Here is a 27,328-nt window from a genome sequence, read left to right as displayed (position 1 = left end):
GGGCCTGGCCACAGCAGGCGTTCTGGAAATATTAGTAATTAATGTTTGCTATTACTATGTTGTCTCTCCCTATGGACAATTCCTAAGGGTGTGCGGCTTTCCGAGCAAAATAAATGGGGGAAGGAGGCAGGGTGACAGCTCCTAAAGGTCGAAGTTGACAAGAAAGCAATCCTCCCCACCCCTCTTGGGGTGCCAGGATGGCTAAGTCGGTAGAGCTTGCAACTGTTGATCTTCGCTGGGGACTTCAACCTTTACGTTGGGCATAGAGTTTCAAAGGAAAAAAAAAACAAAAAACACCCCGCCCCCTACGTCACGTGGTTAGACGTCGCCGTTGGCAACGAGTGAAGGCTGTCTGGTCCCACCCCCTAAGAGGAGGGGCCAATGGTGCGCTCTTCCAATGGGGATGCTGGATTAAATTCCCTCCCTCCTTTGCACGGGGACTGGAGGCGCGCTGGCCTCGTGGCCAATGAGGAGCGGCGTAGGGGCAATGGGGGCGGAGAGGTGACCACGCCCCCTGGTGGGCGGGGCCTCAGGTCTTTAATTTACAGCCCGAGGTGGCGAGGCTTCGGGACCCTAGGTTTTTGGCGATGGCGCTTCGCTGGGGTATTGTGTCAGCCGGCCTTATCTCCAGCGACTTCACGACCGTGCTGGGAACGCTGCCTCGCTCCGAGCACCAGGTCCACCTCCCCCCGGAATCCCGTGGAAGAGCAGGCCGGGGAGCCGGGACTCCTGGGTCTGCGGGAGGAGGGAGGGAGGGACCCCCTACTCCTCTCTCCACTTCAGTCCTGTGAACTCGGGTTTCGTCAAGTTTGGGAGGGTTTTGTTCTAAGCTACTAAGAAGAGAAGAAATGTAGTTATTAGGGGATTTAATAATCGCTTCCCCCCAGATCTCTCTTTTACAGGACCGATGTCCAGCCCCCGTCACCTCCTCCCCCAAGACCCCATCCCCCCCGCCTCCGTCCTGGGGGACGTAACTTTTCTTGACCTGGGGCCTTCTCCATCAACCTCCCTCCCATCCACCTGTCCCGGGCCAGCACCTGCTTCAGCCCCTCAAGTCTGACCCTAGCTCCCTTCCAGGTAGTGGCTGTAGCGGCCCGCGACCTGAGCCGGGCGAAGGAGTTTGCGAGGAAACATGACATCCCCAAAGCCTACGGGTCCTATGAGGAGTTGGCCAAAGACCCGAATGTGGGTGAGTGGCAAGGGCAGCCGAGGCCATGGCGGCACTGTCTCTAAGGCTGCTCCGTAGGATAAGCAAGGCTCCATGGGATGGCCCAACCCTTGTGTGCTTCTAGAAGGCTCTGGGGCTGGGAGGCAGAACTGTAGGATGGGGTTTGGTCTGGGATTAGCAGTCTAGTTTAGGGACAAGGCTTCTGCGGGATGGGAGGGGGAGGGGCCTGAATTTTCGATCCCCTTCAGGCTGTAAGTAAGCTCTGTGGCCAGGGCGTCTGTGTTCTGGGGTGGCCCGGATAGAGAGACAGAACATTACAGGTGGACAACCACCTGACGGGAGTTAGGCTGCCTGAATTGACATTTTTTCTCTTCTGCTTACTCTTCTTAGTTTCCTCATTTGTAAATTGGCAAAATAGTAGTATCTACCTCTCTCTTTTTAAAAGATTTTATTTATTCATTCATGAGAGACACACAGAGAGACGCAGAGACAGCAGGCTCCCTGTGGGGAGCCCAATGTGGGACTTGATCCCAGGACCCCAGGATCACCACCTGAGCCAAAGGCAGATGCTCAACCACTGAGCCACCCAGGCGTCCCAATAATATCTACTACTTGATGTTGTTGTGACAAATGACTTAATGATAATTTGGGAAGGCTGGAAATAACCTGAAGAAAGGGGTGCCTGAGTGGCTCAGTTGGTTAAGCATCTGCCTTTGGCTCCAGTCCCGGTCCCAACGTTCTGGGATCAAGTCCCACATCTTTGGGCTCCCTGCTCAGGTGGGAGCCTGCTTCCCCTTCTCCCTCTGCTGTTCCTTCTGCTTGTGCTCTGGCTCTCTCTGTTAAACAAATGAAATGAAATGATGAAATGAAATGAAATGAAATGAAATCAAATGAAATGAAATAGGGACGCCTGGGTGGCTCAGCGGTTGGGGGTCTGTCTGCCTTTGGCTTAGGGTGTGATCCCAGAGTCCGGGGATCAGGCTCCCTGCATGGAGCCTGCTTCTCCCTCTGCCTATGTCTCTGCCTCTTTCTCTGTGTGTCTCTCATGAATAAATAAATAAAATCTTTAACAAAAAAAATAAATAAATAAAAATAATCTGAAGAAAATAAGAATTATAGTAGAGAATGGTTAGCTCCTTCCTTTTTTTTTTTTTTTTTTTTTTTTGGTTAGCTCCTTCCTAATGGGAGACTGCGGTTTGACCACTGCCCTAGCGGGCGGCCCCCAGTTGGGAGGATGCTGGGGGCGGGGCCTCTACATTGTGGGAGGGTCCCGGAGGCCTGGGGTGGGCGGGGCTTATGATCTCCGGACCTCCTCCCTTCCAATCTAGAGGTGGCCTACATCGGCACCCAGCACCCCCAGCACAAGGCCGCGGTGTTGCTGTGCCTGGCAGCGGGCAAGGCCGTCCTGTGCGAGAAGCCCATGGGTGTGAACGCTGCAGAAGTTCGCGAAATGGTTGCCGAAGCCCGATCCCGAGGCCTCTTTCTTATGGAGGTGAGGGTGGAGGGGAGCTTCCAACCTCCAAGGTAGTGCTTCTTGCCATTACTAAACATGGTTTCCAGGGGCCTTTTTTTTTTTTTTTCTTTTTTGAGGAACACAACGAAAGGGTTTGGCCAGAACCAAGATGGCCACAAAACGAACTGGCGTTGGTGTGTTTTCCAGGATGTAGTTGAGCTATGCCCATGAAATCTCCTAGCAACACTTAGGAGTGAGAGCCATGGCTTTTGGCCCTTAGCAAACGTGGCCCTGAAAGATACTTGGTCCACTTTTCAGAGAAACATGCCAGCAGTAGAGGCGACAGAGAATAGCAATAGGCTGAGTTTGGGTAGATTTCCAAGGAAAGCTGTCAGAAGGACCAGGGCACCCCTACCCTACCAACTCTTAAGATCAGCCTGCCTTTGCTTTTGCCCTTATCAGAAATGGCTACCTATAGGGGACCTTTGACAGTTTGCCCAGTGCCAGTAATTAAGATGGCTGCCAAATGACCTCTAGAAGTTATTTTCACTTTAAGGGGTATGGTGGTTCTGAAATGCTACCTTGTTGTAGGTGCTGCCAGTAGTAGCAACAGCTGCCTCTTACTTCCCCATGTCCTATCTAGCTGTCTTCTGCCCAATATTGCTCCCAGTCTGCAAAGTTCCCTATGCCAAAGGACTAGATAGCCAAGATTTAATACTCAGTGCTTCTGGTTCTCACTGTGCTCAACAGTGCCCACATTCTGAATTTATTGTTTCTTCAGTTCTGTTGGCCCCAATTATGTTCCAGATCCAACCCCAGGAACTGGGGGATTCATAACGTGTAAGACACAGGCTCAGTTTGCAACAAGCCAAGGTCTGCTACGGTCACAGAAATGGGTGATCCCAATGCACAGTTGCACAGACTTTCGTGGATATAGTACTGGGCAGCTGACAGAGCACCAAGGCACCTGCCCAGGGTGGGGGATAATCAAGGAAGTTTCCCTACAGGTAGGGACTAACTCAAGCCTTAAAGGGAAAATAAATTGCACAGGTAAATGGGCCCGAGTGGGGAAAGCAGAGCTAAGATTTAAAGAAAACAAGGGGGATCCCTGGGTGGCGCAGCGTTTTAGCACCTGCCTTTGGCCCAGGGCGCGATCCTGGAGACCCGGGATCGAATCCCACATCGGGCTCCCGGTGCATGGAGCCTGCTTCTCCCTCTGCCTGTGTCTCTGCCTCTCTCTCTCTCTCTCTCTCTCTTTGTGACTATCATAAAAAAAAAAAAAAATTTAAAGAAAACAAGAATGGACAGATCTCACATATCTAATGTGAAGCTGACCTTGGACAGGCTTTAGAGTTAGAGGACTCTAGACTCCATCTCACCAGTTCCTAGCTCTGTGACCTTGGGCAAGTAATTTGAGAAAAGGTGCACTCTAAGAGAAGGAAAGATGCCTCTGGAGCCACATGAAGGGTGGCCTAGAGTGGGGAGGCAGCGTGTATTAATTTGTTAGGGTTGCCATAACAAAGTATTACCACAGACTGGGTGACTTAAACAACAGAGATTTATTTTCTCATATTTCTGGAAGCTGGAAGTCTGAGATCAAGATGTCAGCAGCGCTGGTTTCTCCTAAGGCCTCCCCCTCCTTGGCTGGTAGATGGTGGTCTTCTCCTTCTGTCCTCACATGGTTTTTCTCTGTGTATGTCATTGTCCTCATCTCTTCCTGTTGGATTAGGGCCCACCATAATGACTTCGTTTTAACCTAATTACCTCTTTAAAAAACCCCATCTCCACACTGGGAGGTACTGGGGGAGGGGGGCAGTTACAACCTCAACATGAATTTGGTGGAGACAAAATTGAGCCCATAACATTGAGAGACTGGGAGAATGGTCTAGATAAGAAAGGACAAGGTCAGAGTTGGGGCCATGGGAATGGAGAGGAGAGGAGAGGGCAGAGACTTAGGAGCAAGACACAACTTGGGGCCCTAGCCTGGCTATGGAAGGGAGGAGAAGGTCCTTGTTTGGAGAGTCTGGAACAGTGGAGACTCCCTCAAGACTGGGTTCCCAGAAGGGAGAGGAATTGGTTGGTTAACTCCTGGGTCCTGACATCTTTCCTTCTTTTTCCATCGTCCTGCTTTCTCCCCTCTGTGGTGTGCAGGCCATCTGGACCCGCTTCTTTCCTGCTATAGAGGCTCTGAGGGCTGCTCTGTCACAGGGAACTCTGGGGGAACTCCGGGTGGCTCGGGCAGAATTTGGGAAGAACTTCACCCACATTCCCCGGTCCGTAGACTGGGCCCAGGCTGGCGGTGGCCTGCTCGACCTTGGCATCTACTGCATCCAGTTCATCTCTATGGTCTTTGGTGGGCAGAAGCCGGAGAAGATTTCAGCCGTGGGAAGGCGCTATGAAACAGGTACAATCTATCCTGGACTATTTGATGATGACAAGAGTGATCCTCCCTTACTGGGAGCCCTGAGCTGGGGCTAAGTCTCCTAGCCCTTCAAGAATCAGGTAGGGGGATCCCTGGGTGGCGCAGCGGTTTGGCGCCTGCCTTTGGCCCAGGGCGCGATCCTGAAGACCCGGGATCGAATCCCACATCGGGCTCCCTGCATGGAGCCCCTTTCTCCCTCTGCCTGTGTCTCTGCCTCTCTCTCTCTCTCTCTCTCTGTGACTATCATGAATAAATAAATAAAATCTTAAAAAAAAAAAAAAGAATCAGGTAAGAACTTCCTGCCTGAAGCCAAAGAGGATCAGAGTTGAGAGTGTGGGCAGGCTCTGTACTGGGATTTGCTGTGTGATTTTAGCCAAGGGACTCAAATCTCTGAGTCTTGGTTACTGGTAAGATGTCAATAATGGGGTCATCATAGGGGCGCCCGGCCAGCTCAGTCCATAGAGCATGTGACCCTTTTTTTTTTTTTGGTTTGGTTTAGAGATTTTATTTATTTATTCATGAGAGATATATATAGAGAGGCAGAGACATAGGTAGAGGGAGAAGCAGGCTCTATGTAGGGAGCCCAATGTGGGACTCGATCCAGGCATTCCAGGATCATGCTCTGAGCTGAAGGCAGACACCCAACCGCTGAGCCACCCAGGCATCCTGAGCATGTGATCCTTGATCTCAGGGTTGTGAGTTCAAGCCCCACATTGGGCATAGAAAGAAAGAAAGGGGCAAGGAGGTTGTCCTGAAGGGTTCATGACTCAATTTCTGAAACTAATACTACACTCTATGTTAATGAATTTAATTTAAATTAAAACAAAGTTAATGGAATTAGCCTTTTTTAAAAATTTTTATTTATTTATGATAGTTACAGAGAGAGAGAGAGGCAGAGACACAGGCAGAGGGAGAAGCAGGCTCCATGCACCTGGAGCCCGATGTGGGATTCGATCCTGGGTCTCCAGGATCGCGCCCTGGGCCAAAGGCAGGCGCCAAACCGCTGTGCCACCCAGGGATCCCTGGAATTAGCATTTTTTTAAAAAAAGTTTTTATTTATTCATGAGAGACAGAGAGAGAGAGAGAGAGAGAGGTAGAGGTAGAAGCAGGAGCCTGAAGCAGGACTTGATCCCAGGACCCCAGGATCACAACCCAAGCCAAAGGCAGACACTCAGCCACTGAGCCACCCAGGTGTCCCTGAAGTCAGTCTTTCTTTTCATCTGGCTGGTTTGGCCTCATTCATACCATGGGCTCCGTGCCAGGTGCAACAAAATGCAGGCCCCAGGGTGCAAGCACTTTCAAACCTTTGCTTCTACCTTGTTTGCTTCTGTTCCATGGCCCAAAGCCAGCTCAGATTTCAGAGGCAGGCAGATAGACTGTACCTTTCTTTTTTTTTTTAAGATTTTATTTATTTGGGCAGCCCCGGTGGCGCAGCGGTTTAGCACCACCTGCAGCCCAGGGCGTGATCCTGGGGACCCTGGATTGAGTCCCACGTCAGGCTCCTTGCTTCTCCCTCTGCCTGTGTCTCTGCCTCTCATTCTCTCTGTGTTTCTATGAATAAATAAATAACATCTTTAAAAAAATATTTTATTTATTTATTCACGAGATACACAGAGAGTTGGAGGGGATCCCTGGGTGGCTCAGCAGTTTAGCACCTGCCTTTGGCCCAGGGCGTGATCCTGGAGTCTCAGGATCAAGTCCCACGTCAGGCTCCCTGCATGGAGCCTGCGTCTCCCTCTGCCTGTGTCTCTACCATTCTCTCTCTCTCTCTCTCTGGGTCTCTCATGAATAAATAAATAAAATCTTTAAACAAACAAACAAAAAAAACACACAAAGAGAGGTGGAGACACAGGCAGAGGGAGAAGCAGGCTCCCTCCAGGGAGCCTGATGCGGGACTCCATCCCAGGACTCCGGGGTCACACCCTGAGCCAAAGGCAGATGCTCAACCACTGAGCCACTCAGCCGTCCCTAGACAATACCTCTTGGCTGAAGGAACTTTAAGAGTCATATTACCGAGGGGCACTCACAGGGGAATGAGGAGAATTCCTGTGGCCATATCAGCCAACAGCCCCTCAGAGAGCAATGAATAACCAGGAAAATATACATGGGTGAATGTCACACCCCAGAAAAATCCTCTCAGTCTAATATCTGGCTAAATAGTAGCTCCCAAACCAGATTCCTTTTATCAAATGCTTCCTCTGCATTGGGATTATTAGAGGGATGAGCCCTCTAAGTTAGATATATTGTAGTCGTCCCCATTTTACAGGTGAAGAGACTGGGAGAGAGAGAGAAAGAGAGACTTATCCAGGCTCACAGAGCAGATAAGAACTTGGCCTCATCTCGGGGCGCCTGGGTGGCTCAGTCAGTTGAGCATCTGACTCTTGGTTTTGGCGCAGGTCGGGATATCAAGGTCAAGAGATCCAGCCCCACGTTGGGCTCCACACTCAGTGGGGAGTCAGCATGAAGTTTTCTCTCTCTCTGCCTCTCCAGCTCATGCTTGTTCTCTCTTTCTTTCTGAAATAAATAAATAAATCTTAAAAACAGAAAAAGAACTTGGGCTTCTCTGAAACCAAAGAGAATTAGGTCAGCAGGTTCTTCCATTGAGGGCATGTATGATGTGTTCCAGATCCAGGCTAGCACTTTACATGCTGTATTTAATTTAATGTTTAACTAATGCTTATATAGTTTATATAGCCCTTATTATAATCCAAATGGCCTTCAAAGTGCGTTGTGCATTTTACATAACTTAGTGTAATACTCTAACAGCTGTATGATACAGTTTCGATTCTCCTCATTTTGGAGCTGAGGAAATGGATTCTCACAAACCGATACAACAGTTTTTTTTTTTTTAAGATTTTATTTATTCACTCATGAGAGACACAGAGAGAGAGAGAGAGAGAGGCAGAGACACAGGCGGAGGGATAAGCAGGCTCTATGCAGGGAGCCCAATGCAGTACTTGATCCCAGGACCCAAGGATAATGCCCCGGGCCAAAGGCAGGCATCAAACCACTGAACCACCCAGGCATCCCACAACAGGTTATTTACAGAGGATGAAACAGGCTCTGAGAGGTTAAGTCTCTCTCTATATTTTTATTTTTTTAAATATTTCTATTTATTTATTAGAGAGAGAGAGAAAGAGAACACGAGCAAGGGGAAGGGGCAGAGGGAGAGGGAGAAGCAGTCTCCCAGCTGAGCAGGGCCCCAGACATGGGGCTCAATCCCAGGACCCTGAGACCATGACCTGAGCTGAAGGCAGATGCTTAGCTGGACTGAGCCACCCAGGTGCCCTTCTTTCTCTCTCTCTCTCTCTTTTTTTTTTTTTTTAAGATCTTATTTTTTTAATTTTTATGATAGTCACAGAGAGAGAGAGAGAGAGGCAGAGACACAGGCAGAGGGAGAAGCAGGCTCCATGCACCGGGAGCCTGACGTGGGATTCGATCCAGGGTCTCCAGGATCGCGCCCTGGGCCAAAGGCAGGCGCCAAACCGCTGCGCCACCCAGGGATCCCATCTCTCTCTCTCTCTTTAAAGATTTATATACTGGGCAGCCCCAGTGGCTCAGCGGTTTAGCGCCGCCTTCAGCCCAGGGCCTGTCCTGGAGACCCGGGATCGAGTCCCATGTCGGGCTCCCTGCATGGAGCTTGCTTCTCCCTCTGCCTGTGTCTCTGCCTCTCTCTCTCTGTGTGTGTCTCTCGTGAATAAATAATCTTTTTTAAAAAAAGATTTATATACTTATTTGAGAGAGTGTGTGCATGCATGTGCGCGTGCGCACGTGCGAGGGGGGGGAGGAGAGAGAGAGAGCGCTCATGAGTGTGGGGAGGAGCAGAGAGAGAGAATCTTCAAGCAGATGCCCTTACTGAGCGGGGAGCCCGATGCGGGTCTCAATTCCTCCACCCTGAGATCAGGACCTGAGCCAAAACCAAGAGTGAGACACATGACTGAGTCACCCAGGTGCCCTTCTTTTTTTTTTTTTTTTTTAGTATACATTGTTTATTATTTTGGTAACAGCTTTACTCAGATACAATTCAAATGCCATACAATTTACTCATTTAAAACATATAATTCCATGGCGTTACTGTATTCACAGAGTTGTACGTTTATTATCCTAATCAATTTTAGAATATTTTTATCATTCAAAATAAAACCCCACAAAAAAACCATACCCACACCCAATTCTCCCATCCCCCTGACCCGGAAGGAAACACATTCATCTACTCTCTGGCTCTGGGGATTTGCCAAAGATGACACACTTCACACAAGTGGAATCCACCAATATGCAACCTTTTATGTCCAGCTTCTTTCACTTAGCATATGTGTTTTGTTTTTTTCAATATTTTATTTATTTGTTTGTTTGTTTGTTTATTTATTCATTCATTCATTCATTCATTTGAGACATACAGAGAGAGGCAGAGACATAGGCAGAGGGAGAAGCAGGCTTGCTGCAAGGAGCCTGATACAGGATTCAATCCCAGGACCCCAGGATCACTCCCTGAGCCAAAGGCAGATGCTCAACCACTGAACTACCCAGGCACCCCAGCATATGTGTTTTTAATTTTTTTGTTTTTAATTTTTAAAAAGATTTATTTATTTATTTTAGAGAGAGGAGAGGAGAGAGGACATGCTGGGAGGGGGAAGGGCAGAGGGAGAGGAAGAGGGAGAGAAGTAGACTCCCTGCTGAATTGGGATCCCACTCAGGGCAACTCAGGGCTTGATTTCATGACCCTGAGATCACAACCTAGGCTGAAATCCAGTCAGACACTTAACCAACTGAGTCACCCAGGTACCCCAGCATACATAATTTTAGTGCTTCATTCTTTTTCACTGCTGTGTTAGAGACGAGGTTTCTTGCCCAAGGTTCCATAGGCAGGGTTTGCAATCAGGCCTTCTCCTGTCCTGTACCTTCCCCAGGTGTGGACGACACCGTCACTGTGCTCCTCCAGTACCCAGGAGGGATCCATGGCAGCTTTACCTGCAGCATCTCTGCTCAGCTCTCTAATATGGCCTTTGTGAGCGGTACCAAGGGCATAGGCCAGGTGAGGCATGACTGGCTATGCTGGGAACTGTGGCCCCTAGCAACAGCCAGTTGTGGTTGTTGGAGCCGGCTGTGGCCTGAATTAGTCTGTCCCCACAGCGTTGCTAAGGAATCCATCCTTGATCACCAGGACATGGATGGGATGGGTTCAGACCTCCAGGATCCTTCCTGAGGGTGAACTTCCTGGTCTGTCAAAAATCCTTAGGCCTAAAGAGAAACTAGTTCTTATCAACCATGCTTGGAGGGCAGCTGTGGCCTTTAGAATTGCTTCGAGGACTGGATGTAGACATTACCGAAGAGTGGCTTCATTGGGCTTCATGGGTCCTGTTGCTAGAAGGAAATCCTGCTCCTAGCAGAAGAATTCGGACCTTGCCCCAGATTTGAACTATAGACTTTGGACCTTGCTCCAGTCACATCTCTATTTCCAGTTTGGCTTAGGCTTGGGTATGGCTCTAGGGCCAAAAAAACCCAAGTCTCTTAGTAGATAAGAAGGTTCTGGATTGTCTAAGTCTCTTCCTTGCGAAGGGGATTCACACACATGTGAAGATAAACTGTCTTCACTAGGTCTAAGCACCAGATTAGAGAGGGGTTTGCCCCTGGGGAGATGAACAGAGAGAGGCCTACCAGCCCCTAGCCACCAGGTGTGTGAGAGAGGTCCTCTAGTATCATTGGGCTGGAGCCCCCAGTAGCCACCTCTTATGTCCCCCCAGATCCTTGACCCTTGCTGGTGCCCAACGGAGCTGGTGTTGAAGGGAGAGCATAAGGAGTTCCCACTGCCCCCGGCCCCAAGCAAGGAGTTCAATTTTACAAATGGAGCAGGCATGGCTTATGAGGCCAAGCATGTCCGGGAGTGCCTGCGAAAGGGTAAGGATGTGGAGGATGGGTGAGAGGGTGGCAGGCAGAGGGGAAACCTGGTAGGGGAAGTCAGCTGCTCCCCAACCCTCAGCCACTCTAAGTAGCGGTCTAGAACTATAATTTCCAGGATCCCTGGGGCATCCATCTGCCTGAACTATGTATTATTGTGCCTCACTGGATTCTGGGAATGGTAGTTCTTTTGATCTTTGGGGTCTGAGTAGGAGGAGCCAGTCCCTAACTGTACTCTCCCTGCAGGCCTGAAGGAAAGTCCTGTGATTCCCCTGGCAGAAAGTGAACTCCTGGCTGACATCCTTGAAGAAATAAGGAAGGCCATTGGAGTCACCTTCCCCCAAGACACACGCTAATGCATGCCCGGAGTCAATAAAGACATGGCTCCCACAGAGATCTTGGTGGTCATGGTTTGGTGGGAACTGGAGCAAGTCCATTACTAAAGGGATCACTGGAGAATAAATGTGGTAGAAGGATGTGGGGAGGGGGAGGAAGGCAGGGTCAGGATCACATTTCTCACAAGCTCTAGGAGCAGACACCTATGAATAGATCCTTGGTTTGCCATATCCTGTATGACCTCATGCAAGGAATAGTGTGTGGGTAGGAGGCAAGTCCCTAACTGCATTCTCCTGAAGCCTATCTCTCTGTCCCTTTCTCCTCATCAGTAAAGGAGAGACATAGTACTAACTACCGTCTGGTGAGGGTTAAATGAGATAATGTATGTACAGCCTGTAGTGCATGGTAGGTTCTCAGCAAATGTTTATTGATGGCCCTTTGCTTTGAGGTCAGGCCTTTCTCAAACTGGTCTCTAGAAGCTTGAGGCCTCCATTATTAGACAAAAAAGTTATTTCAACTGGGTTGTTTTTTTTTTTTTTTAACGATTTTATTTATTTTTTCATGAGAGACAGAGAGAGAGAGAGAGGCAGAGACACAGGCAGAGGGAGAAGCAGGCTCCATACAGGGAGCCCGATGCGGGACTCAATCCCGGGTCTCCAGGATCAGGCCTTGAGCTGAAGGTGGCACTAAACCGCTGAACCACCCGGGCTGCCCCCAACTGATTTGTTTTTTGTTGTTGTTGTTGATTTTTGCCTTCTGTTTCAATGGCCTTATTGGCAAGGCCTGTAGCAGACTTAGGATGTTCATCCCACTAAAATATTCAAGCAGTTGAAGGGGGGCTATGTGTGGGTGGTTGGCCAGCCAAATAGGGTTAACTTTGGGCTCTAAGCAAGGTCTAACTTTCATATTTTTCTGTAATAGTTTGTGTAGGTTAGAGTATGCTGCAGTAACAAACAATCCTCAAACCTCAGCCTAGCATAACAGGTTTGTCTCACTGGTGCTATGTATTAGCCCAGGGTTCCGGTCTGTATATGTCTGGTAACTTGGCTGACAAAGCCACCATAATCTGGAGTCCTGCTGTTCACTGTGGCCAAGGAAAGAAAGCTCTGGAGGCTTTGATACCAAAATGCCCTAGCACATAAACAATATACACAAGCTCTTGTAATTTGTTGGTAAAAACTAGTCACATGATCTTGATGAGCCAAAGAGAGACCAGGAAGTTAAATTCTACCAGGTTCTAGAAGATAGAGATGAATAAACCGGGTTGTTTTTTGTTTTGTTTTGTTTTGTTTTTAAGATTTTATTTATTTGGGATCCCTGGGTGGCGCAGCGGTTTGGCGCCTGCCTTTGGCCCAGGGCGTGATCCCGGAGACCCGGGATCGAATCCCACGTCGGGCTCCCGGTGCATGGAGCCTGCTTCTTCCTCTGCCTGTGTCTCTGCCTCTCTCTCTCTCTCTCTATGTGACTATCATAAATAAATAAAATTAAATAAAAAAAAAAGATTTTATTTATTTATTCATGAGCGACACAGAGACAGAGACAGAGGGAGAAGCAGGCTCCCTGCAGGGATCCCCATGTGGGACCCAATCCCGGGACCCCAAGATCATACCCTGGGCCGAAGGCAAGGGCTAAACCGCTGAGCCACCCAGGCTGCCCAATAAACCGGGTTTATACTAATAATTCTTACTTTGACCAAATGAGACTAGACACCAATCAAATGAGTTTTCTATTATTTTCCATTCCAAGTCCTATTATACATCATTCAGCTATCACTACACTGGTTTCAGCCCTCTGCTTGCTTGCTTTCAGTCTTCTGTGTTTCAAAGATGGCCACTTACATTGGGAAAATTTTCACTGGACATGGGCTGCCCAGCAAAACTACATTTCCCAGGCTCCCTTGCAACTAGCTTTTGCCACATGAACGGGTTCTGACCAATGGAATGTGTATAGCATCTGAGTTCTGGCCTTTTTTAGGCAAAAAGGAAGGTCTCCCTTTCAACCTCTCCCTTCCTGGTACTGGAGTAGAGATGTGATGTTGGACGTTGGTGTGTCCATCTTTGTTTTTGTTTTTGTCTTTCATAATTTTTTAAAAGATTTTATTTATTTATTAGTGAGAGACACACAGAGAGATAGAGACATAGGCAGAGAGAGAAGCAGTCTCCCTGTGGGGGGTCCAATGTGGGACTTGATCCCAGGACCCTGGGATCATGCCCTGAGCCAAAGGCAGATGCTCAACCACTGAGCCATCCAGTCTTACACCATGCCTGTCTTACACCATGAGATGGAAACCATGTTTGCAGAATGTGGAGCCACAAGCTAGAAAGATGGAAGACAGACATGATTATGGAGATAGGCAGGCCCTGAGATCTGTAGGGTGAGTCTGCAAACTGGAGACCCAAGAGAGCCAATGTTTAGTTCCCGTCCCATGTCTAAAGGGCTGAGTACCAGGAGAGCTGATGGTGTACTCATCATAAGGCCTGCAGCTTGAGATGCAGGAAGAGCTGATGTTTTAGTGTGTCTGAAGACAGGAAGTAAGCTGACGCCCTATTTCAGAGGCCATCAGGCAGAAAGAATTCTTTCTTACTCTCAGGAGGGTCAGCCTTTTTGTTCTATTCGGGCATTTACCTGCGTGGAATGGGCTCACCTGCATGGGGGAACATAGTTTGCTTTACTAAGTCACCAATTTAAATGTTAATCTCACCTAAAACACCCTCACAGAAACATCCAGGAAGGGATGCCTGAGTGGCTCAGTGGTTGAGCGCCTGCTTTTGGCTCGGGGTGTGATCCTGGAGTCCCACATGGGGTTCCCTGTGTGAAGGCTGCTTCTCTCTCTGCCTGTGTCTCTGCCTCTCTCTCTCTCTCTATCTCATGATTAAACAAACACAATATTAAATAAAAAAAAAACACCCAGGAAATATAAGACCAGATTTCTGGACACTCTGGCCCAGCCAAGTTGACATAGAAAGTTAAAGACACAGCCTCGGGGATCCCTGGGTGGCGCAGTGGTTTGGCGCCTGCCTTTGGCCCAGGGCGTGATCCTGGAGACCCGGGATCGAATCCCACGTCGGGCTCCCGGTGCATGGAGCCTGCTTCTCCCTCTGCCTGTGTCTCTGCCTCTCTCTCTCTCTCTCTCTGTGACTATCATAAATAAATAAATAAATAAATAAATAAATAAATAAATAAATAAATAAATAAAAGACACAGCCTCTGACACTGGAACTCACTCCCTGTTACGTTGGCCTTCACTAAAGCAGCTGAATTGGTGTGCCACCTTACATTTTCCAAAGATGTCTCCTGTCCCCGCTCACTTCCCCCATTAAGAGTTAGAACCCTTCTAGTTCCTCTTCTCCTTAAAGCTGAGTGTGCTCGTGACTCACTCATAGCCACTGCAACATGGCAGAACGTCATGCCCCATGACTTGTGAGGCTGTCAGGAAAGGCAATGTACTTTCTTCCCTGTTAGCTGAAATACTCTTGAACCCTTCAGCAATAATACCAGTAGTCCAGCTGTCCTGAAGCAGCCAGGCCACAAGGAAATTCGAACTAACCCACACGGAAACCACACAGATAGCCTTGAGACCCCATGAAGATGAATATGCTCAATCAGCAGGTCCTCACCACTATGGACTTGACTGTTCCAGCTCCAGCTGTTTGCCTGAAAACACTGAGTCACCCCAAGCTGGAACTGCCCAGCTAAGCCTTTCCTCAATTCCATTACCCTCAGGCCTATCCAAGATAATAAGATTATTACTGTGGTTTTAAGATGCTAAGCTCTGGGATGATTTGTTACACAGCAATAGCTAACCACAACAACTGCTATCACAGCTTTTACAACATGAGATAGATTCATTTTTAATACGTCTAAGCAAAACTGGAACCCCCCAATCCTACCTATTATTCTCCACCCCAGAGAGTTTCTTAGGTCAGCCAGCAGACCCCCCTGCCCCCCGAATAACTTAGCACCACAACATACGTTATTTCTCTCCTTCACTGCCTTTACTTGGTGCATGAAGGGTTCCTCCTTTCCTGGCATGATAACTGGTTTCTACTAAAATGCTCTCAACGACCTCTACCATCCAATATTCACATCCTTGTGGCTCCCCTCTCCTGTGAGTGTGCTGGATCTAGAGATCTGCTAAAGGCGGAAGCCATGGGATGTCCATTCTGAGGCAGAGTGATGATAGACTGACTTCAGTTCTGCTGGCACCCTTGCTTCCTCACTGTGATGCAGCCAGCTGCTGTGCTGGGAGCTGCCCTATGAAGAGGTCTCATAACAAGGAAGTGAGGATAACCTGCTGTCAACAGCCAGGAAGGAACTGAGGCCCTTGGTCCAACATCTCCCAAGGAACTGAGTCTTCCCAAGTTGAAGATGGGAAGTTGAAAGATGCAAGTTGAAATGGAGCCTTCCCTAGTTGAGACTTTAGATAAGACCAGAACGCCAACTGACACCTTTTTTTTATAGCCTTGGGAGAGAATGTGAGGCAGGAGATCCAGGCCACATCCAGATTCTACCTGTAGCTTACATCTTGTGATACAAATCTATGACTTTAAAATATCTATAAATCATATTTTTCCTTCTTAGAAGAGTCTTAAAATATCCATTTCTTTCTCTCCTCTTTGGAGGTACTCTAAATAGCAGATACTATTAGTTTCATTGCCTTTTTTTTTTTTAAGATTTAATTTATTTATTTGAGAGAGAACAGGAGGGGAGGGGCAGAGGGATAGAGAGAAGCAGACTCCCAACTGAGCAGGGAGCCCTGACTGGGGCTCAACCTGGGATTGATCCCAGGACCCTGAGATCATGACCTGAGCCAAAGGCAGCCGCTGAACCGAGTCACCCAGGCACCCCAGCTTTATTGTCTTATAATAATGTGTAAGAGAGGGGCGCCTGGGTGGCTCAGTCAGTTACATGGCAGACTAAGTTTTAGCTCAGGTCATGATCTCAGGTCCTGGGATTGAGTCTCTTGTCCAGCTCCCTGCTCAGCAGGGAGTCTGCGTGAAGAGTCTCCCGCTCCCTCTCCCACCTGTGCTATTTCTCTCTCTCTCTCAAATAAATAAATAAGTCTTTCAAAAATATGTATAAGAGATTTTTTTTTCATTACTAGTAAGCTACGGGAGGGCTATAAGCCGGGAAGGGCCACAGTCAGCTCTGGGTATAGTAAGACCCCTCAAAGTCCATGTAGGGAACCAGCTAGAGGGGAGGGACTGGAGGCTGGGAGGACATGGAAGAGGCTAGTACCCACGGATCTGAGTAAGAAAGCCCTTGTCCAAACGACACAGCTGGATACCTGCCAGCACCTGAGAGAACTCCTGTGCAACTTTGGAAAGCTCAGCTCCCTCTCTGGGCCTCGGTTTCCTCATCTGTAAATAGGCCATCATTATCCTATATGTCTTAGTTATTTATCACTGTGAAAGAAATCGCTCCCAAACTTAGCTTAAAACCGCAGTAAGGGATGCCTGGGTGGCTCAGTGGTTTGGTGCCTTCCTTTGGCCCAGGGCGTGATCCTGGAGTCCCGGGATGGAGTCCTACATTGGGCTCCCTGCAGAGAGCCTGCTTCTCCCTCTGCCTGTGTCTCTGCCTCTCTCTCTGTGTGTCTCTCATGAATAAATAAAATCTTAAAAAAAAAAACCCGCAATAAATATCATCTCACATAATTTTTGAAGATTGGAAATCCACAAGTAGCTGGGTAGTTCTAGCTAAGGGTCTCTCTCATGAGGCTGCAGTCAGGACGTTGGTAGAGGGTGCTGTCATCTGAAGGCTTCCCTAGAGCTAGAGGTCATGTTTACAAAGGTTTATTCACAAGGCTGAAAGACTTGGTTCTTCACCACATGTGTGTCTATGGAAGATGACTGCTTGAGTGTCCTTACAGCATGGTGCCTGGCTCCTGCTAAAGCAAATTTACCCAAGAGAGAGCAAGACAGAAGCTGCAGTAACTCTTAGGACTTAATTTTGGAAGTCACACTCTGTCATTTCCACAGTATCCTATTTTTTAAACAAAGATTTTATTTGTGTATTCATGAGAGATGCAGAGAAGAGGCTGAGACACAGGCAGAGGGAGAGGGAGAAGCAGGCCCCCATGGGGAGCTGGATGCAGGACTTGATCCCATGACCCCGGGATCACCACCTGAGCCAAACGCAGATACTCAACCCAGGTGCCCCTCCACAAAATCCTATTGATCACATTAGTCAGCCCTATTCAGTGTGGGAGGGGACTACACAGGAGCATGAACACCTGGGGACTAAAATCACCAGGAACCATCTTGGAGGCGGACTTCACACTTTCATCGTGGCATCTTTGTTATTACAAACAGTTCTGACTTCGGAACTCGCTAAGAAGTCCGCTGTGTCTTGTTGTCCCCCTCCCCCCCCCCCCCCCCCCCGCCCCGCCCCGCTACTGAAGGGCTGTACTGTTTAGAGGTCCATAGCAGCATTAAAAGCCCTTTCTTCTCTTCTCTGTAATTAAGACAAAGGGAGGGCTAATTCATCGGGCTGGAATAATAGACACAGACAAAGCTAGCTTCAAAGTTAATAGGAAACACTCTTTCCCCTAAGGATATGCTTTCTTACTCACAGAGAAACTTTGTTCCCTAAAATCGTGAAGTGTTGGAAATTCTATCAGTAAAAATGAAACATCCCACTCTTGCCTGTAGTCATTTGAAACAGAGTAGCAGCCTCAATTTCCAATCTAGGTGCAGAGATTCACATAAAGGGTTTCTGGACCCAAAACTCCACATCTAGATTATCTAGTAGTTGCCAAGGATACCAGACCCCCTGTTCCTCTTACAGTCTGCACCTGATGTTGACTCTGCTTTGCTTTCAGTCTCTCATTTAGTTGTCACCCAAATTCTTCCCTTTCTGGAAATCCTTTAATAACTCTACCTTTTCCTTTTCAAAATGCTCCATGGTTTCTCTCTTGTGTGGTCTCCATCATCACAATGAGTCAATAAACTTGACTTTGTCAGTCTAAGTTCCTGGTGGCATTAGGCTGATTTACGAGGACTCCTATGATCTTCTATTGCTATGGCTCCCAGCCACGCTTGGGACATAGATCCCATCTCTTATATGCCCCCACCCTTCCTTATCTGACCCCCGCCTATTTTATAATCTGAGTTTTTTCTTCCTCTTTTCCTTTTTTTTTTTTTTTTCTTTAAGATTTAATTTATTCATGAGAGACACACAGAGAGGTAGAGAGAGAGGCAGAGGGAGAAGCCGACTCCCTGCAAGGAGCTGGATGCGGGACTTGATCCTAGGACCCTGGGATTACGACCTGAGCCAAAGGCCTACGCTCAACCACTGAGCCACCCCGGCGTCCCCCTCTTTTCTTTCTAAAAAGAGATATAATTTCCATGCAGTAAAGGGCACATTTCACATGCATAGCTGCATGAGTTTTTCCACATGCGCATACCCAAGTAATCATCACCTAGATGAAGACATGGCTCGGTTCATGCCCCAGGGTGCCTGTCTGGGGGCCCCTCCTTGCTCATACCCTGCCAATCTATCACCACAGATTAGTTTTGCCACTTTTTGAACTTCATGTTCCCTTTATTTTCACAAAAACAACTCACAGACTTTCATCATCTGAAACGTCCTGCCTCAGTAAACGATATTTTTGGCCTTCGATGTTCCTTCTGCCCTGGGGAGGGCTCAAAGCCCACCAGAAACTTCCGAAAATACTGCACAAACGAATGAAAGTCACAGCCGCCATCCATCTAGTGGCCGGTAGAACGGCGCCACTACCCGGTTCCTACTAGGAAGGGCGGCTTGGACCGTCAAGCGATAGGGGCCGAGGCTTCCCCAGGCAGGTGAGGCAGGTGCGGTCACGTGACCGGACGGCTCTGCGGGGCGACAGCGCGCGGCCACCATTTTGCGGGGCGATCACGTGAGAGGACGCACGCTCAGCGGGGCGGTCACGTGACGAGGGGCGTGCTGCGGCCGCCCGGGCGGACCCGGCGAGAGGCGGCGGCGGGAGCGGCGGTGATGGACGGGTCCGGGGAGCAACCCAGAGGCGGGGGTGAGGCGGGAGGCAGACGGGCGGGAGGAGGGCGAGCCCCCTCGCCGGCCGGCCCCACGATCTCTCCTGCCGGTCTGGGGCCGTGCGATCTCCAAGCACTCCCGGGCAGAAACTCCCGGATCGGGCGCTGCCAGCTTCCAGCCCCCTCCCTCCCCGGGGGTTCCTGGCTCTCTGGCCTCCGTGCCCCGATTCCTTCTTGCCTGGTGTCCTCGGACCCCCGAGAACCTGGAGACCCCAGAGTCCAAGCCCCCGGGGCAGGCCCGGGCTTGTCGCCGGCACCACTTCCTGGTGGGAGGGGCGGGTCTCTCCTCTGCCCCCTCAGGCCAGGGGTCTGGGATGCATGAAGCGTTCCCTCAGCCTCCTCCGCCAGAAGAACGTAGGATACAGGCCTAGGCTCCCTGCCTTTTTCTCCATCAGGGACTCATGGTCCGGGCCCCTAGCCTCAGTATCTACCAGGAACCCAGAAATACAGGACCCTCTAGTGTTGTCCTCCCTCTGAGATCATGAGCCACCCTAGTTCGCTGGGTCCCCTAGGACCCAAGAGTCCAGGCACCTCTTCCCTCCTTTCTCCTCTAGGGCCCACCAGCTCTGAGCAGATCATGAAGACAGGGGCCCTTTTGCTTCAGGGGTGAGTTTGAGGTGTGATTATTGCTGAGCGGATTTCAGGAGTGATGCCCCATTCTGATTCTGCACCCCTCCCACTCCATTCCCACTCTAGTTTCATCCAAGATCGAGCAGGGCGAATGGGGGGAGAGACACCTGAGCTGCCCTTGGAGCAGGTGCCCCAGGATGCATCCACCAAGAAGCTGAGCGAATGTCTCAAGCGCATCGGAGATGAACTGGACAGTAACATGGAGTTGCAGAGGTGTGGCCCCCCGGGGCCCCAGGAGTCCAGCCATTGGTCCCCTTCTCCCTCAGAACCCTGGAGTTCTGACTCTCAGACCCCTTTTCCCCTAGGAGCCTGGAGTTCAGACCCACACCCTCCTATTCCCGCAGACCCAATAGTCCAGGGCCCCACCACCTCTACTCAGCACCCTGGACTCAGCCCATCTTTCAGAATATTGAAACCTTCCCTTAGGGACTCATTTTCTCCACTTTCCTAAATGTCCATCTTGTCCCTTTCCCCCATGTTGGCCCCTTCTTTTTCATGTCAGCCTGGCTTGGGCCTCAGTTTCCTTGTCTTTGGTACAAGGTGGATGCCAGAGTCTCCACACTGCTTGATCTTCCCTCTACAGCACTGTCTTTCCTCTTTCCTGCAGGATGATCGCAGCTGTGGACACAGACTCTCCCCGTGAGGTCTTCTTCCGAGTGGCAGCTGAGATGTTTTCTGATGGCAACTTCAACTGGGGCCGGGTTGTTGCCCTCTTCTACTTTGCCAGCAAACTGGTGCTCAAGGTGGGCGGCTGCAGGGCAGTGAGCCCAGGGATGCTCCAGTCAGACTTCTGAGGACCTGGGAGTTGTGAGGTCAACCCCTGTGGCAGCCCACTCACCAAAGGGAATGGAGACCCACGGGCTGGTTGTTTGCTCCTTCGCTTATTCATGCAGCATACAATGATTGGGCCTACTATGTGCACAACCTGTACTTGACACCCAGGATGCAGCACCAAACAGAGCAGGCTAGGTCCTTGCTCTCATATTGCTCACATCGTCTGATGGGTGCTGAGAGAAGTAAACTAGGATGATGTAATTGTGTCAAGTGGCCAGGAATGACTTTTAAGATCGAGGGACATTTAAAGCCAAAGTTGTAGTGATCTGTGAAGATTAGGGGGAGGGGCATCTGGCAGTGGCCATAGAACAACTGCAAAGTACTTGAGGCAGGATCAAGGCTGATGTGTTGGGGGAAGATTGCAAGGGGTCTTGGGGGCCCCCTTCCCCACCACAAGTGATGTTAAAGATGTTAACTTTGCCATAAATGAGATGGGAGTGACTGGCTGGTTTTAAACAGGAGAGTGAGGTGACCTGATTTACAAATTTAAAAGATTGTTTGAGCGAGTGAAATGTTAATCGTACAATCTGGGCTGCAGGCATATGGTTATTTACTATGAAATTCTTTCAGCTTTAAAATATCGGAGGAGCAGAAGCCCAACAATTTTTTTCTGGCCATTGTGGGTAGGAAATAACAATTATAGGGCAACAACTGGGAACCTGGGAGGGGTGCACTTACAGTAGTCTTGGTGAATGATGACTGTGGAGGCAGGGAGTAGATTTCTTAATGTGTTTGCTACATTGAGCTGATGGGGCTTGAAGGTTGGAGGTGAGGGGGACAGTGGTCAGAGTGATGGTGGGGGCTGTGTAAGGTGCTGGGGACAACAGGGAGGAAGCAGCCAGTTAAATATAGGGTGGGGAAGGGAAGGAAGTTCAGGGAGTTGGAGAGTCATGGACATGGAGCTATGTCTGGTCCTACCTTGTATGAAGATCAGAAAAGCCCCTTTTCAGAGAAGTGATATTAGATCTAATATGAGAGCTCTGAGGGAGGAGTAAAAATTTGCTTGGTTGCAGCCTGTTTAGGTAGAAGAATCAGCGCATACAAAGATCCTGAGGCAGGGAAGAGTTGGTGGGAACGAAGATAAGGAAGAAGGTAAAGGAGACACAGAAGAGAAGTAGAAAATTGGAATGCAGTCAAGCAGAGCCTTCATACAGGGCCTTATGGGCTGAGACATGCCTTTTGGTATTTACCACGTGGAGAGCCATGGAAGGTGTGTGAGCAGGGCAGTTGACAATAACAAGATCCAGTTTAGAATTTATGAAGCTCATTCTGACTCAAGAGTGGAAAAAGACTGCAGTGGCGCAGGAGGGGAGGCAGAGTTGAGAAAGGAGGCTTGGCGCCATTGTCCCCAGGCGCTCAGTCCTTAAGGCCAACCCTGCTCTCTGTAGGCCCTGTGTACCAAGGTGCCCGAGCTGATCAGGACCATCATGGGCTGGACACTGGACTTCCTTCGAGAGCGGCTGCTGGGCTGGATCCAGGACCAGGGTGGTTGGGTGAGGCCTGTAACCCCCTCCCCCCAACTCCTCTGAGGTCCCTGGGTCTAACTGAAGCCATCACAGTTTTGCCTTCTCTGATTCTGGATCATCAGTTGGGGGTCTATAATGCATTTCTTCATGTGTCTAATCAATTTCTGAAGTGTTTGGGATCCATTGACCTCTGGGTGACCCCTGACCTCCTGGTGACCTCTGACCTCTCAGTGACCCCTGGACTAACTAGTACCTTCTGCCTTTCCTGATGCTTCTACTTCCTCTGGAATCCCTTAAGTTTTTTTGACAACCCTTTGACCCCAGGTCTTTGGTATCCATTAATCTTAGGCCCTTGCCTCCACTCATGCCCTTTGACTTCTCCGAGGCCCCTCTTCCTCTCTGATTCCTCATGTACTGGCCCAGGGGCTGCCCCTTGGCCCAGCTGCTGAAGTAACTGATGTCCCTATCCACAGGACGGCCTCCTCTCCTACTTTGGGACACCCACGTGGCAGACAGTGACCATCTTTGTGGCTGGAGTGCTTACTGCGTCACTCACCATCTGGAAAAAGATGGGCTGAGGCCACCAGCCGCCTTGGACTGTGTCTTTTCTGCATAAATTATGGCATTTTTCCGGGAGGGGTGGGGATTGGGGGTCATGGGCATTTTTCTTACTTTTGTAATTATTGGGAATTATTGGGGGGGGGCATGGGAGGAGTGGTCGGGGGGGGGCAATAAACCTCTTTCAGGCCACACTTAAAGAGTCTGAATCACTGAGCCCCACTCCCTGGCTGTCACAGGAGACCAGGCTTCATGTGCTGAAAAATATTTTTCAAAGGTGCCTGGTGCCCTCTGGGTTGGTGATGAGTTAAGGCTACACTCTGCCTTCTAGGAGCCTGCAGTCCCGAAGGAGCCGAAGACCACTTGTTTGGAAGCCTACAGGGTTGTGTTGGAGGTAGTGCTGGGCAAGACCAAGTCAGGCAGTGTAGCCCTGGGGCTTTAAGAAAAGAGAACAGGGCAGCAGGCCCTGGAGAACTAGACCTTGGAAGCTTCCACCATATGGGACCAGAAGAAATTGCACACTTCCTGAGTTGGAGAATGGGAGGGGGGGAAAAGAGGGAGGGGGCCTTGGGAGGACCTTGTGGACCCTGAGAAGGCACTAGAGCCCTGTGGGTTAGCTACTGTAGGCCATATGGCTGGAACCTGGCAGTCCAGGGGAGAGGATAAGCCCTGAGCCTGTGCTGTGTGGTCCCAGAGGAGGGGACAGGGCTGGACACTGGCTTCAGGGGAAGGGGCTGGCCCAGTAGCTCGGTGGGCCCTGGAGGAGAGTAGGCCCTAGTGAAGATGCTGGAAAGCCCCCTAATAGATTGGACATAGAAGAGGAAATTGGAGATTGAGATCACTTGGCCATAGGGTCTGTTGTACCTTCCCTCTGGGTCCTTCTGTCCTCTGCCTCTCTGGGTCTCTTGCCTTCTCCCCCATCCCATGATCTCCCCCGCCTCCAAGATCTCAGTCCTTCTTCAGATCATGTGTCTCCCCACTTCTCTCCCTCCACCTGCAGCATTCCCAAAACCACCTCTCTGCAGGTGGGCCCTGCTGGAGGCCAAAGGTCTTTAGGCTGAGGTTTGAAATTTGGTGAATGAGTAACTCAGGCCCCATTGTGACTGTATGCCTGGGGCAGTTGCCCCTCCCCCATAGGCTCTCCCCAGAGACACCAAGTCAGGGGAGAGGTGGCAGCTAAGATAAGCAATGAGGGGAGACTGAGTTACCCCCCTAGAGAGGGGGGGGGGACAGTATGACCACAGGCAGAAGTCAGGGAAAACATCAAGGGAACTAAAGAGTGTAAGACTCGGAGACAGAGCACACTCACCTCCACATCTTGGGGGAGGGGGCCAGACGTGGTTCCCAGCCAGGCCTAGATCTCAGGGTCCCAGCAGTCTGCCTGCGGACATGAGGTCAGTCAGGGGCCCCACCCCCACCTCTGCCTGAGACCCTTCCTGCTGAGTTCAGCATGACTCAGCACATCTGCTCTCCCGGCCACTGGCCCAGGCACCCCTTGAGAACCCTAGATACCAGCCTGGTCTAGCATTCCTGTAGTCAGGGGATACCCCCCAGCCTGGGCTGTTTAGAGTGGGGGGGCCTCTGCAAAGCAGGCCTCAGCTCCAGCTCCCCTGTCCAACCCACTGGCTACCTTCAATAGGCCACTGAATATAGGGTCGATCCTGTCTTGGTCTCCTTTCCCTCTAGCCTGGAGACCTCCTTGAGGGCAGAGGTCTGCTTTGAGCCAGCTCTACTTCCCAGACACTAGCCTAGAACTGACATACTTTAAAAATGCACATTGGTTATGGACTCATCCCATGCACAAGTCCCCAGACCCTCCTTGTTTCCCCAGGACCCAGGGCTGCTCTTTGTGACCTTCAGGAAAGAAGCAGGTGTCAGGCAAGACAGGGACAACTTCAGAAAGACTGTTTGAGAGCCAAAGAGAATTCCAAGTCTCTGGCTGCCTTCAAAATAGTCTCCAGGAAATGTGGCCTCAGAGGGACAGCTAAAACTTGAGGGTCATTTTACCCTTATGCATGTAAGCTTCCAGAAAAACAACAGACCCTTGAAATAGCCCCAAGGTATTCCAAGTGGCCCAATCTTTCAAAGACTCCAAAAACATCCTACCTGTTAGAAAAGCCTCTACTAGGCTTCCAGAAACATCCTTGTCCCCTAGTGGGGAGAGGGAGCGTGGGAGGACCCAAGGCTCTAAAACTGTCCGTTTAATTTTGAAGATCACTTCCGGAGCCTAAAGAGACACACACCACCACCCCTCTCCCAGAGCAAGATTCCAGAAGATAAGGAGATAAGGACTTCCATTGTGAGCTCTAGTGCTACATTAGTTCCCTATCTTTGAGTGAACCCCAGGGCTCCATGTCCCCCTTTCAACCCATCTATCAGAGATCCCCAAGATTCCAGAAATATCTCACCACACCGCCTTCCAAACTTCTTAATGATCCGGGGACCCCTTATCTTCCAGAGCAAACCCCAGTCATCTGGAGGTCTCCAGGGTGCCAGAAAGGTCCATATTCTAAGAGACAACCCCAGAATGCAACCTATTTTCCTGAAACACCCCCAATCTCCAGTCATAATTTTCCAGGACTCCCAGTGTACCCATCAACCTTCCACCTACCAGAGAGATCTCACAATCCCCTGACTTCCCAGAATCAGCCCCAGGACCCTTGAACCCCGTAACCCCCTCCCCACCCCCACTTCCCCATTTCACAACAGCCTCGCGCTACTGGCGCGTGACTTCCCCACTTCTGGGCGGGGGTCGGGGACGCCTGTCAGCTCGGATTGGTCAATAGCAGGCTCTAAGCCCCGCCTCCCGACACCGCAGATTGGCCGATCGCCCTCCCTGAACGCCCCACCTCCGAGGGCCCGCGCGCTATAAAAGAAGCCGCCCGGGCCATAGCCTCTCGCGGTGCTTTCGGCGGTCCTGCGGATCTGTCTCTTGCTTCAACAGTGTTTGGACGGAACAGACCCAGGGACGCCCCTTCTACCAGCCAACGGCCACCCTCCAACCTTTTTTCCAGTCGCAACCTTCGGAGCCATCTTCCTGGCCATCTTCTGCCACCGGCAGCGAACACCCAAGTTTGAATTTAATTCCTTGTCCAGGATCAACCATGAGCTCCCAGATTCGTCAGAATTATTCTACCGAGGTGGAGGCCGCCGTCAACCGCCTGGTCAACATGCACCTGCGGGCCTCCTACACCTACCTCTCTCTGGTGAGGGTCCCCAGGACGCCCCCAGCCTAAGTTCCCCCACTAGCGCGCACCTCCGGCCCTCTGCGCGTGCGCTGGCAGCCTTTGTCTCGTTGGGTAGTCGGAGGGCGGAGTCCGGCGCCTGGCCGGCCTTTCTTCCCGCTAAACGTTTTTCGCGCCTGTCTTCCCACAGGGCTTCTATTTCGACCGTGACGATGTGGCTCTGGAGGGTGTGGGCCACTTCTTCCGCGAGTTGGCTGAGGAGAAGCGCGAGGGCGCCGAGCGTTTCTTGAAGATGCAAAACCAGCGCGGCGGCCGCGCCCTCTTCCAGGACGTGCAGGTAAACAGTGTGCGGGCACCGGACTACATGTCCCGGTAGGCCGTGCGCGCGAAGCGCCTTGCCTGCAGTGGCTTAGGCCCCACGTGGGCTTCTGGGTCATTGTGTTCGCTTTTGTGCGGCGCAAAATGGAGGCGCGCGCTTTTCCACAAAGACGTAGCTGTCCACACTGCAGCGCAGTCTCCCGGGACGGGTGGTTGTAGGAAACTAGGGGTGATCGCTGCAAGCTCTTAGGCGCCTTTGCGGGCTGTGTAGTTAGTCCTGAGCACTCTGTCATCTGTACAGAAACCGTCCCAAGATGAGTGGGGGAAGACCCTGGACGCCATGGAAGCCGCCCTGCTTCTGGAGAAGAGCCTGAACCAGGCCCTTCTGGATCTGCATGCCCTGGGTTCTGCCCGCGCGGATCCCCATGTAAGTACCCCCTTCATCCGAATTTAATCGGGCAGGTTTCCCGTTTAGCCTCGTTTCCCCGTCTGTCACACTGTTAGTGGGTAAGTGGCAATATTTTCTTCTCTTTCATCACCCAGCTCTGTGACTTCCTGGAGAACCACTTCCTAGATGAGGAGGTAAAACTCATCAAGAAGATGGGCGACCACCTGACTAACCTCCGCAGGCTGGCCACCCCCCAGGCTGGGCTGGGCGAGTATCTTTTCGAAAGGCTCACTCTCAAGCACGACTAGGAGCCCCTGGAGACCAGCAGCCTTTGAGGGGCTCCTCTGGCAACCCCCCGGTGCCAGGGCTTGTGCCTGAACCTTTTCCCATGCAGCCACTAGGCAGCTTTTTAACCATTCTGGAGCCCTTTCCCAAAACGTGGACCAAATGGAGACAATAAAGCTTTTTGCAGCACCTGGTGGTTTTGGGGCATGTTTGTGTTGTGCTTGTATGTATGGTGTGGAAAATGAGATCTATCTATTTTCAGAAGGCTTATAGCTGGACTGCCTTGGCAGGGAGACAGGTGTTGGCCCCGCCTCGCATCTGTTGTTCTGGAAGGCCTAATCTTATGGGGGGGGGGGG

General features: G+C 50.5%; 3 protein-coding genes and 1 long non-coding RNA gene across 6 annotated transcripts; 3 read left to right on the top strand and 1 right to left on the bottom strand.

The window, feature by feature from the left end:
- The first annotated feature begins 519 nt into the window (after positions 1-519).
- DHDH (dihydrodiol dehydrogenase) lies at positions 520-11,332 on the top strand. The gene is made up of 7 exons (XM_072772104.1): positions 520-677; positions 1,078-1,189; positions 2,497-2,660; positions 4,773-5,025; positions 9,951-10,075; positions 10,785-10,938; positions 11,185-11,332. Exons 1-7 carry the CDS (start codon positions 588-590, stop codon positions 11,292-11,294), a joined length of 1,008 nt encoding a protein of 335 aa, XP_072628205.1. The 5' UTR covers positions 520-587; the 3' UTR covers positions 11,295-11,332.
- Positions 11,333-19,139: 7,807 nt separating this feature from the next.
- Positions 19,140-22,995, top strand: BAX (BCL2 associated X, apoptosis regulator). 2 transcript variants are annotated; one of them, XM_072772067.1, is made up of 6 exons: positions 19,142-19,285; positions 19,862-19,913; positions 20,004-20,150; positions 20,545-20,680; positions 22,160-22,264; positions 22,711-22,995. In XM_072772067.1, the coding sequence occupies exons 1-6, from the start codon at positions 19,252-19,254 to the stop codon at positions 22,813-22,815; spliced, it is 579 nt and encodes a 192-aa protein (XP_072628168.1). In that variant the 5' UTR covers positions 19,142-19,251; the 3' UTR covers positions 22,816-22,995. The 2 variants fall into 2 exon arrangements, with proteins under 2 accessions (XP_072628162.1, XP_072628168.1); XM_072772061.1 differs by lacking the exon at positions 19,862-19,913 and having other exon boundaries at positions 19,140-19,285.
- On the bottom strand, positions 20,004-25,473 carry LOC140602513 (uncharacterized). 2 transcript variants are annotated; one of them, XR_012005457.1, is made up of 4 exons: positions 25,407-25,473; positions 25,204-25,304; positions 24,105-24,176; positions 20,004-20,735 (listed from the first exon to the last, which is right to left on the bottom strand). It is a non-coding gene; the product is annotated as an uncharacterized lncRNA (long non-coding RNA). The 2 variants fall into 2 exon arrangements; XR_012005456.1 differs by lacking the exon at positions 25,407-25,473 and having other exon boundaries at positions 25,204-25,400.
- A 220-nt stretch (positions 25,474-25,693) lies between these two features.
- On the top strand, positions 25,694-27,165 carry FTL (ferritin light chain). Its single transcript, XM_072772049.1, has 4 exons — positions 25,694-26,001; positions 26,171-26,317; positions 26,600-26,725; positions 26,842-27,165. The coding sequence occupies exons 1-4, from the start codon at positions 25,900-25,902 to the stop codon at positions 26,992-26,994; spliced, it is 528 nt and encodes a 175-aa protein (XP_072628150.1). The 5' UTR covers positions 25,694-25,899; the 3' UTR covers positions 26,995-27,165.
- Positions 27,166-27,328: the final 163 nt, after the last annotated feature.

Source organism: Canis lupus, chromosome 1, assembly GCF_048164855.1.
Source record: "Canis lupus baileyi chromosome 1, mCanLup2.hap1, whole genome shotgun sequence".
Classification (NCBI taxonomy): domain Eukaryota; kingdom Metazoa; phylum Chordata; class Mammalia; order Carnivora; family Canidae; genus Canis; species Canis lupus.
The sequence above is the reverse complement of the archived record's forward strand: the minus strand, read 5'-3'. Positions and strand labels throughout refer to the sequence as shown.

Excerpts from the sequence above, each read along its gene's own strand:
- DHDH (XM_072772104.1), top strand. The coding sequence starts at position 588 with ATGGCGCTTCGCTGGGGTATTGTGTCAGCCGGCCTTATCTCCAGCGAC. Across the intron at positions 678-1,077 it reads TGCCTCGCTCCGAGCACCAG|GTAGTGGCTGTAGCGGCCCG; the intron begins GTCCACCTCCCC and ends GCTCCCTTCCAG. Across the intron at positions 2,661-4,772 it reads GAGGCCTCTTTCTTATGGAG|GCCATCTGGACCCGCTTCTT; the intron begins GTGAGGGTGGAG and ends TGTGGTGTGCAG.
- BAX (XM_072772067.1), top strand. The coding sequence starts at position 19,252 with ATGGACGGGTCCGGGGAGCAACCCAGAGGCGGGG. Across the intron at positions 19,286-19,861 it reads GGAGCAACCCAGAGGCGGGG|GGCCCACCAGCTCTGAGCAG; the intron begins GTGAGGCGGGAG and ends TTTCTCCTCTAG. Across the intron at positions 20,681-22,159 it reads CCAGCAAACTGGTGCTCAAG|GCCCTGTGTACCAAGGTGCC; the intron begins GTGGGCGGCTGC and ends TGCTCTCTGTAG.
- FTL (XM_072772049.1), top strand. The coding sequence starts at position 25,900 with ATGAGCTCCCAGATTCGTCAGAATTATTCTACCGAGGTGGAGGCCGCC. Across the intron at positions 26,002-26,170 it reads CCTACACCTACCTCTCTCTG|GGCTTCTATTTCGACCGTGA; the intron begins GTGAGGGTCCCC and ends GTCTTCCCACAG. Across the intron at positions 26,726-26,841 it reads CTGCCCGCGCGGATCCCCAT|CTCTGTGACTTCCTGGAGAA; the intron begins GTAAGTACCCCC and ends TTCATCACCCAG.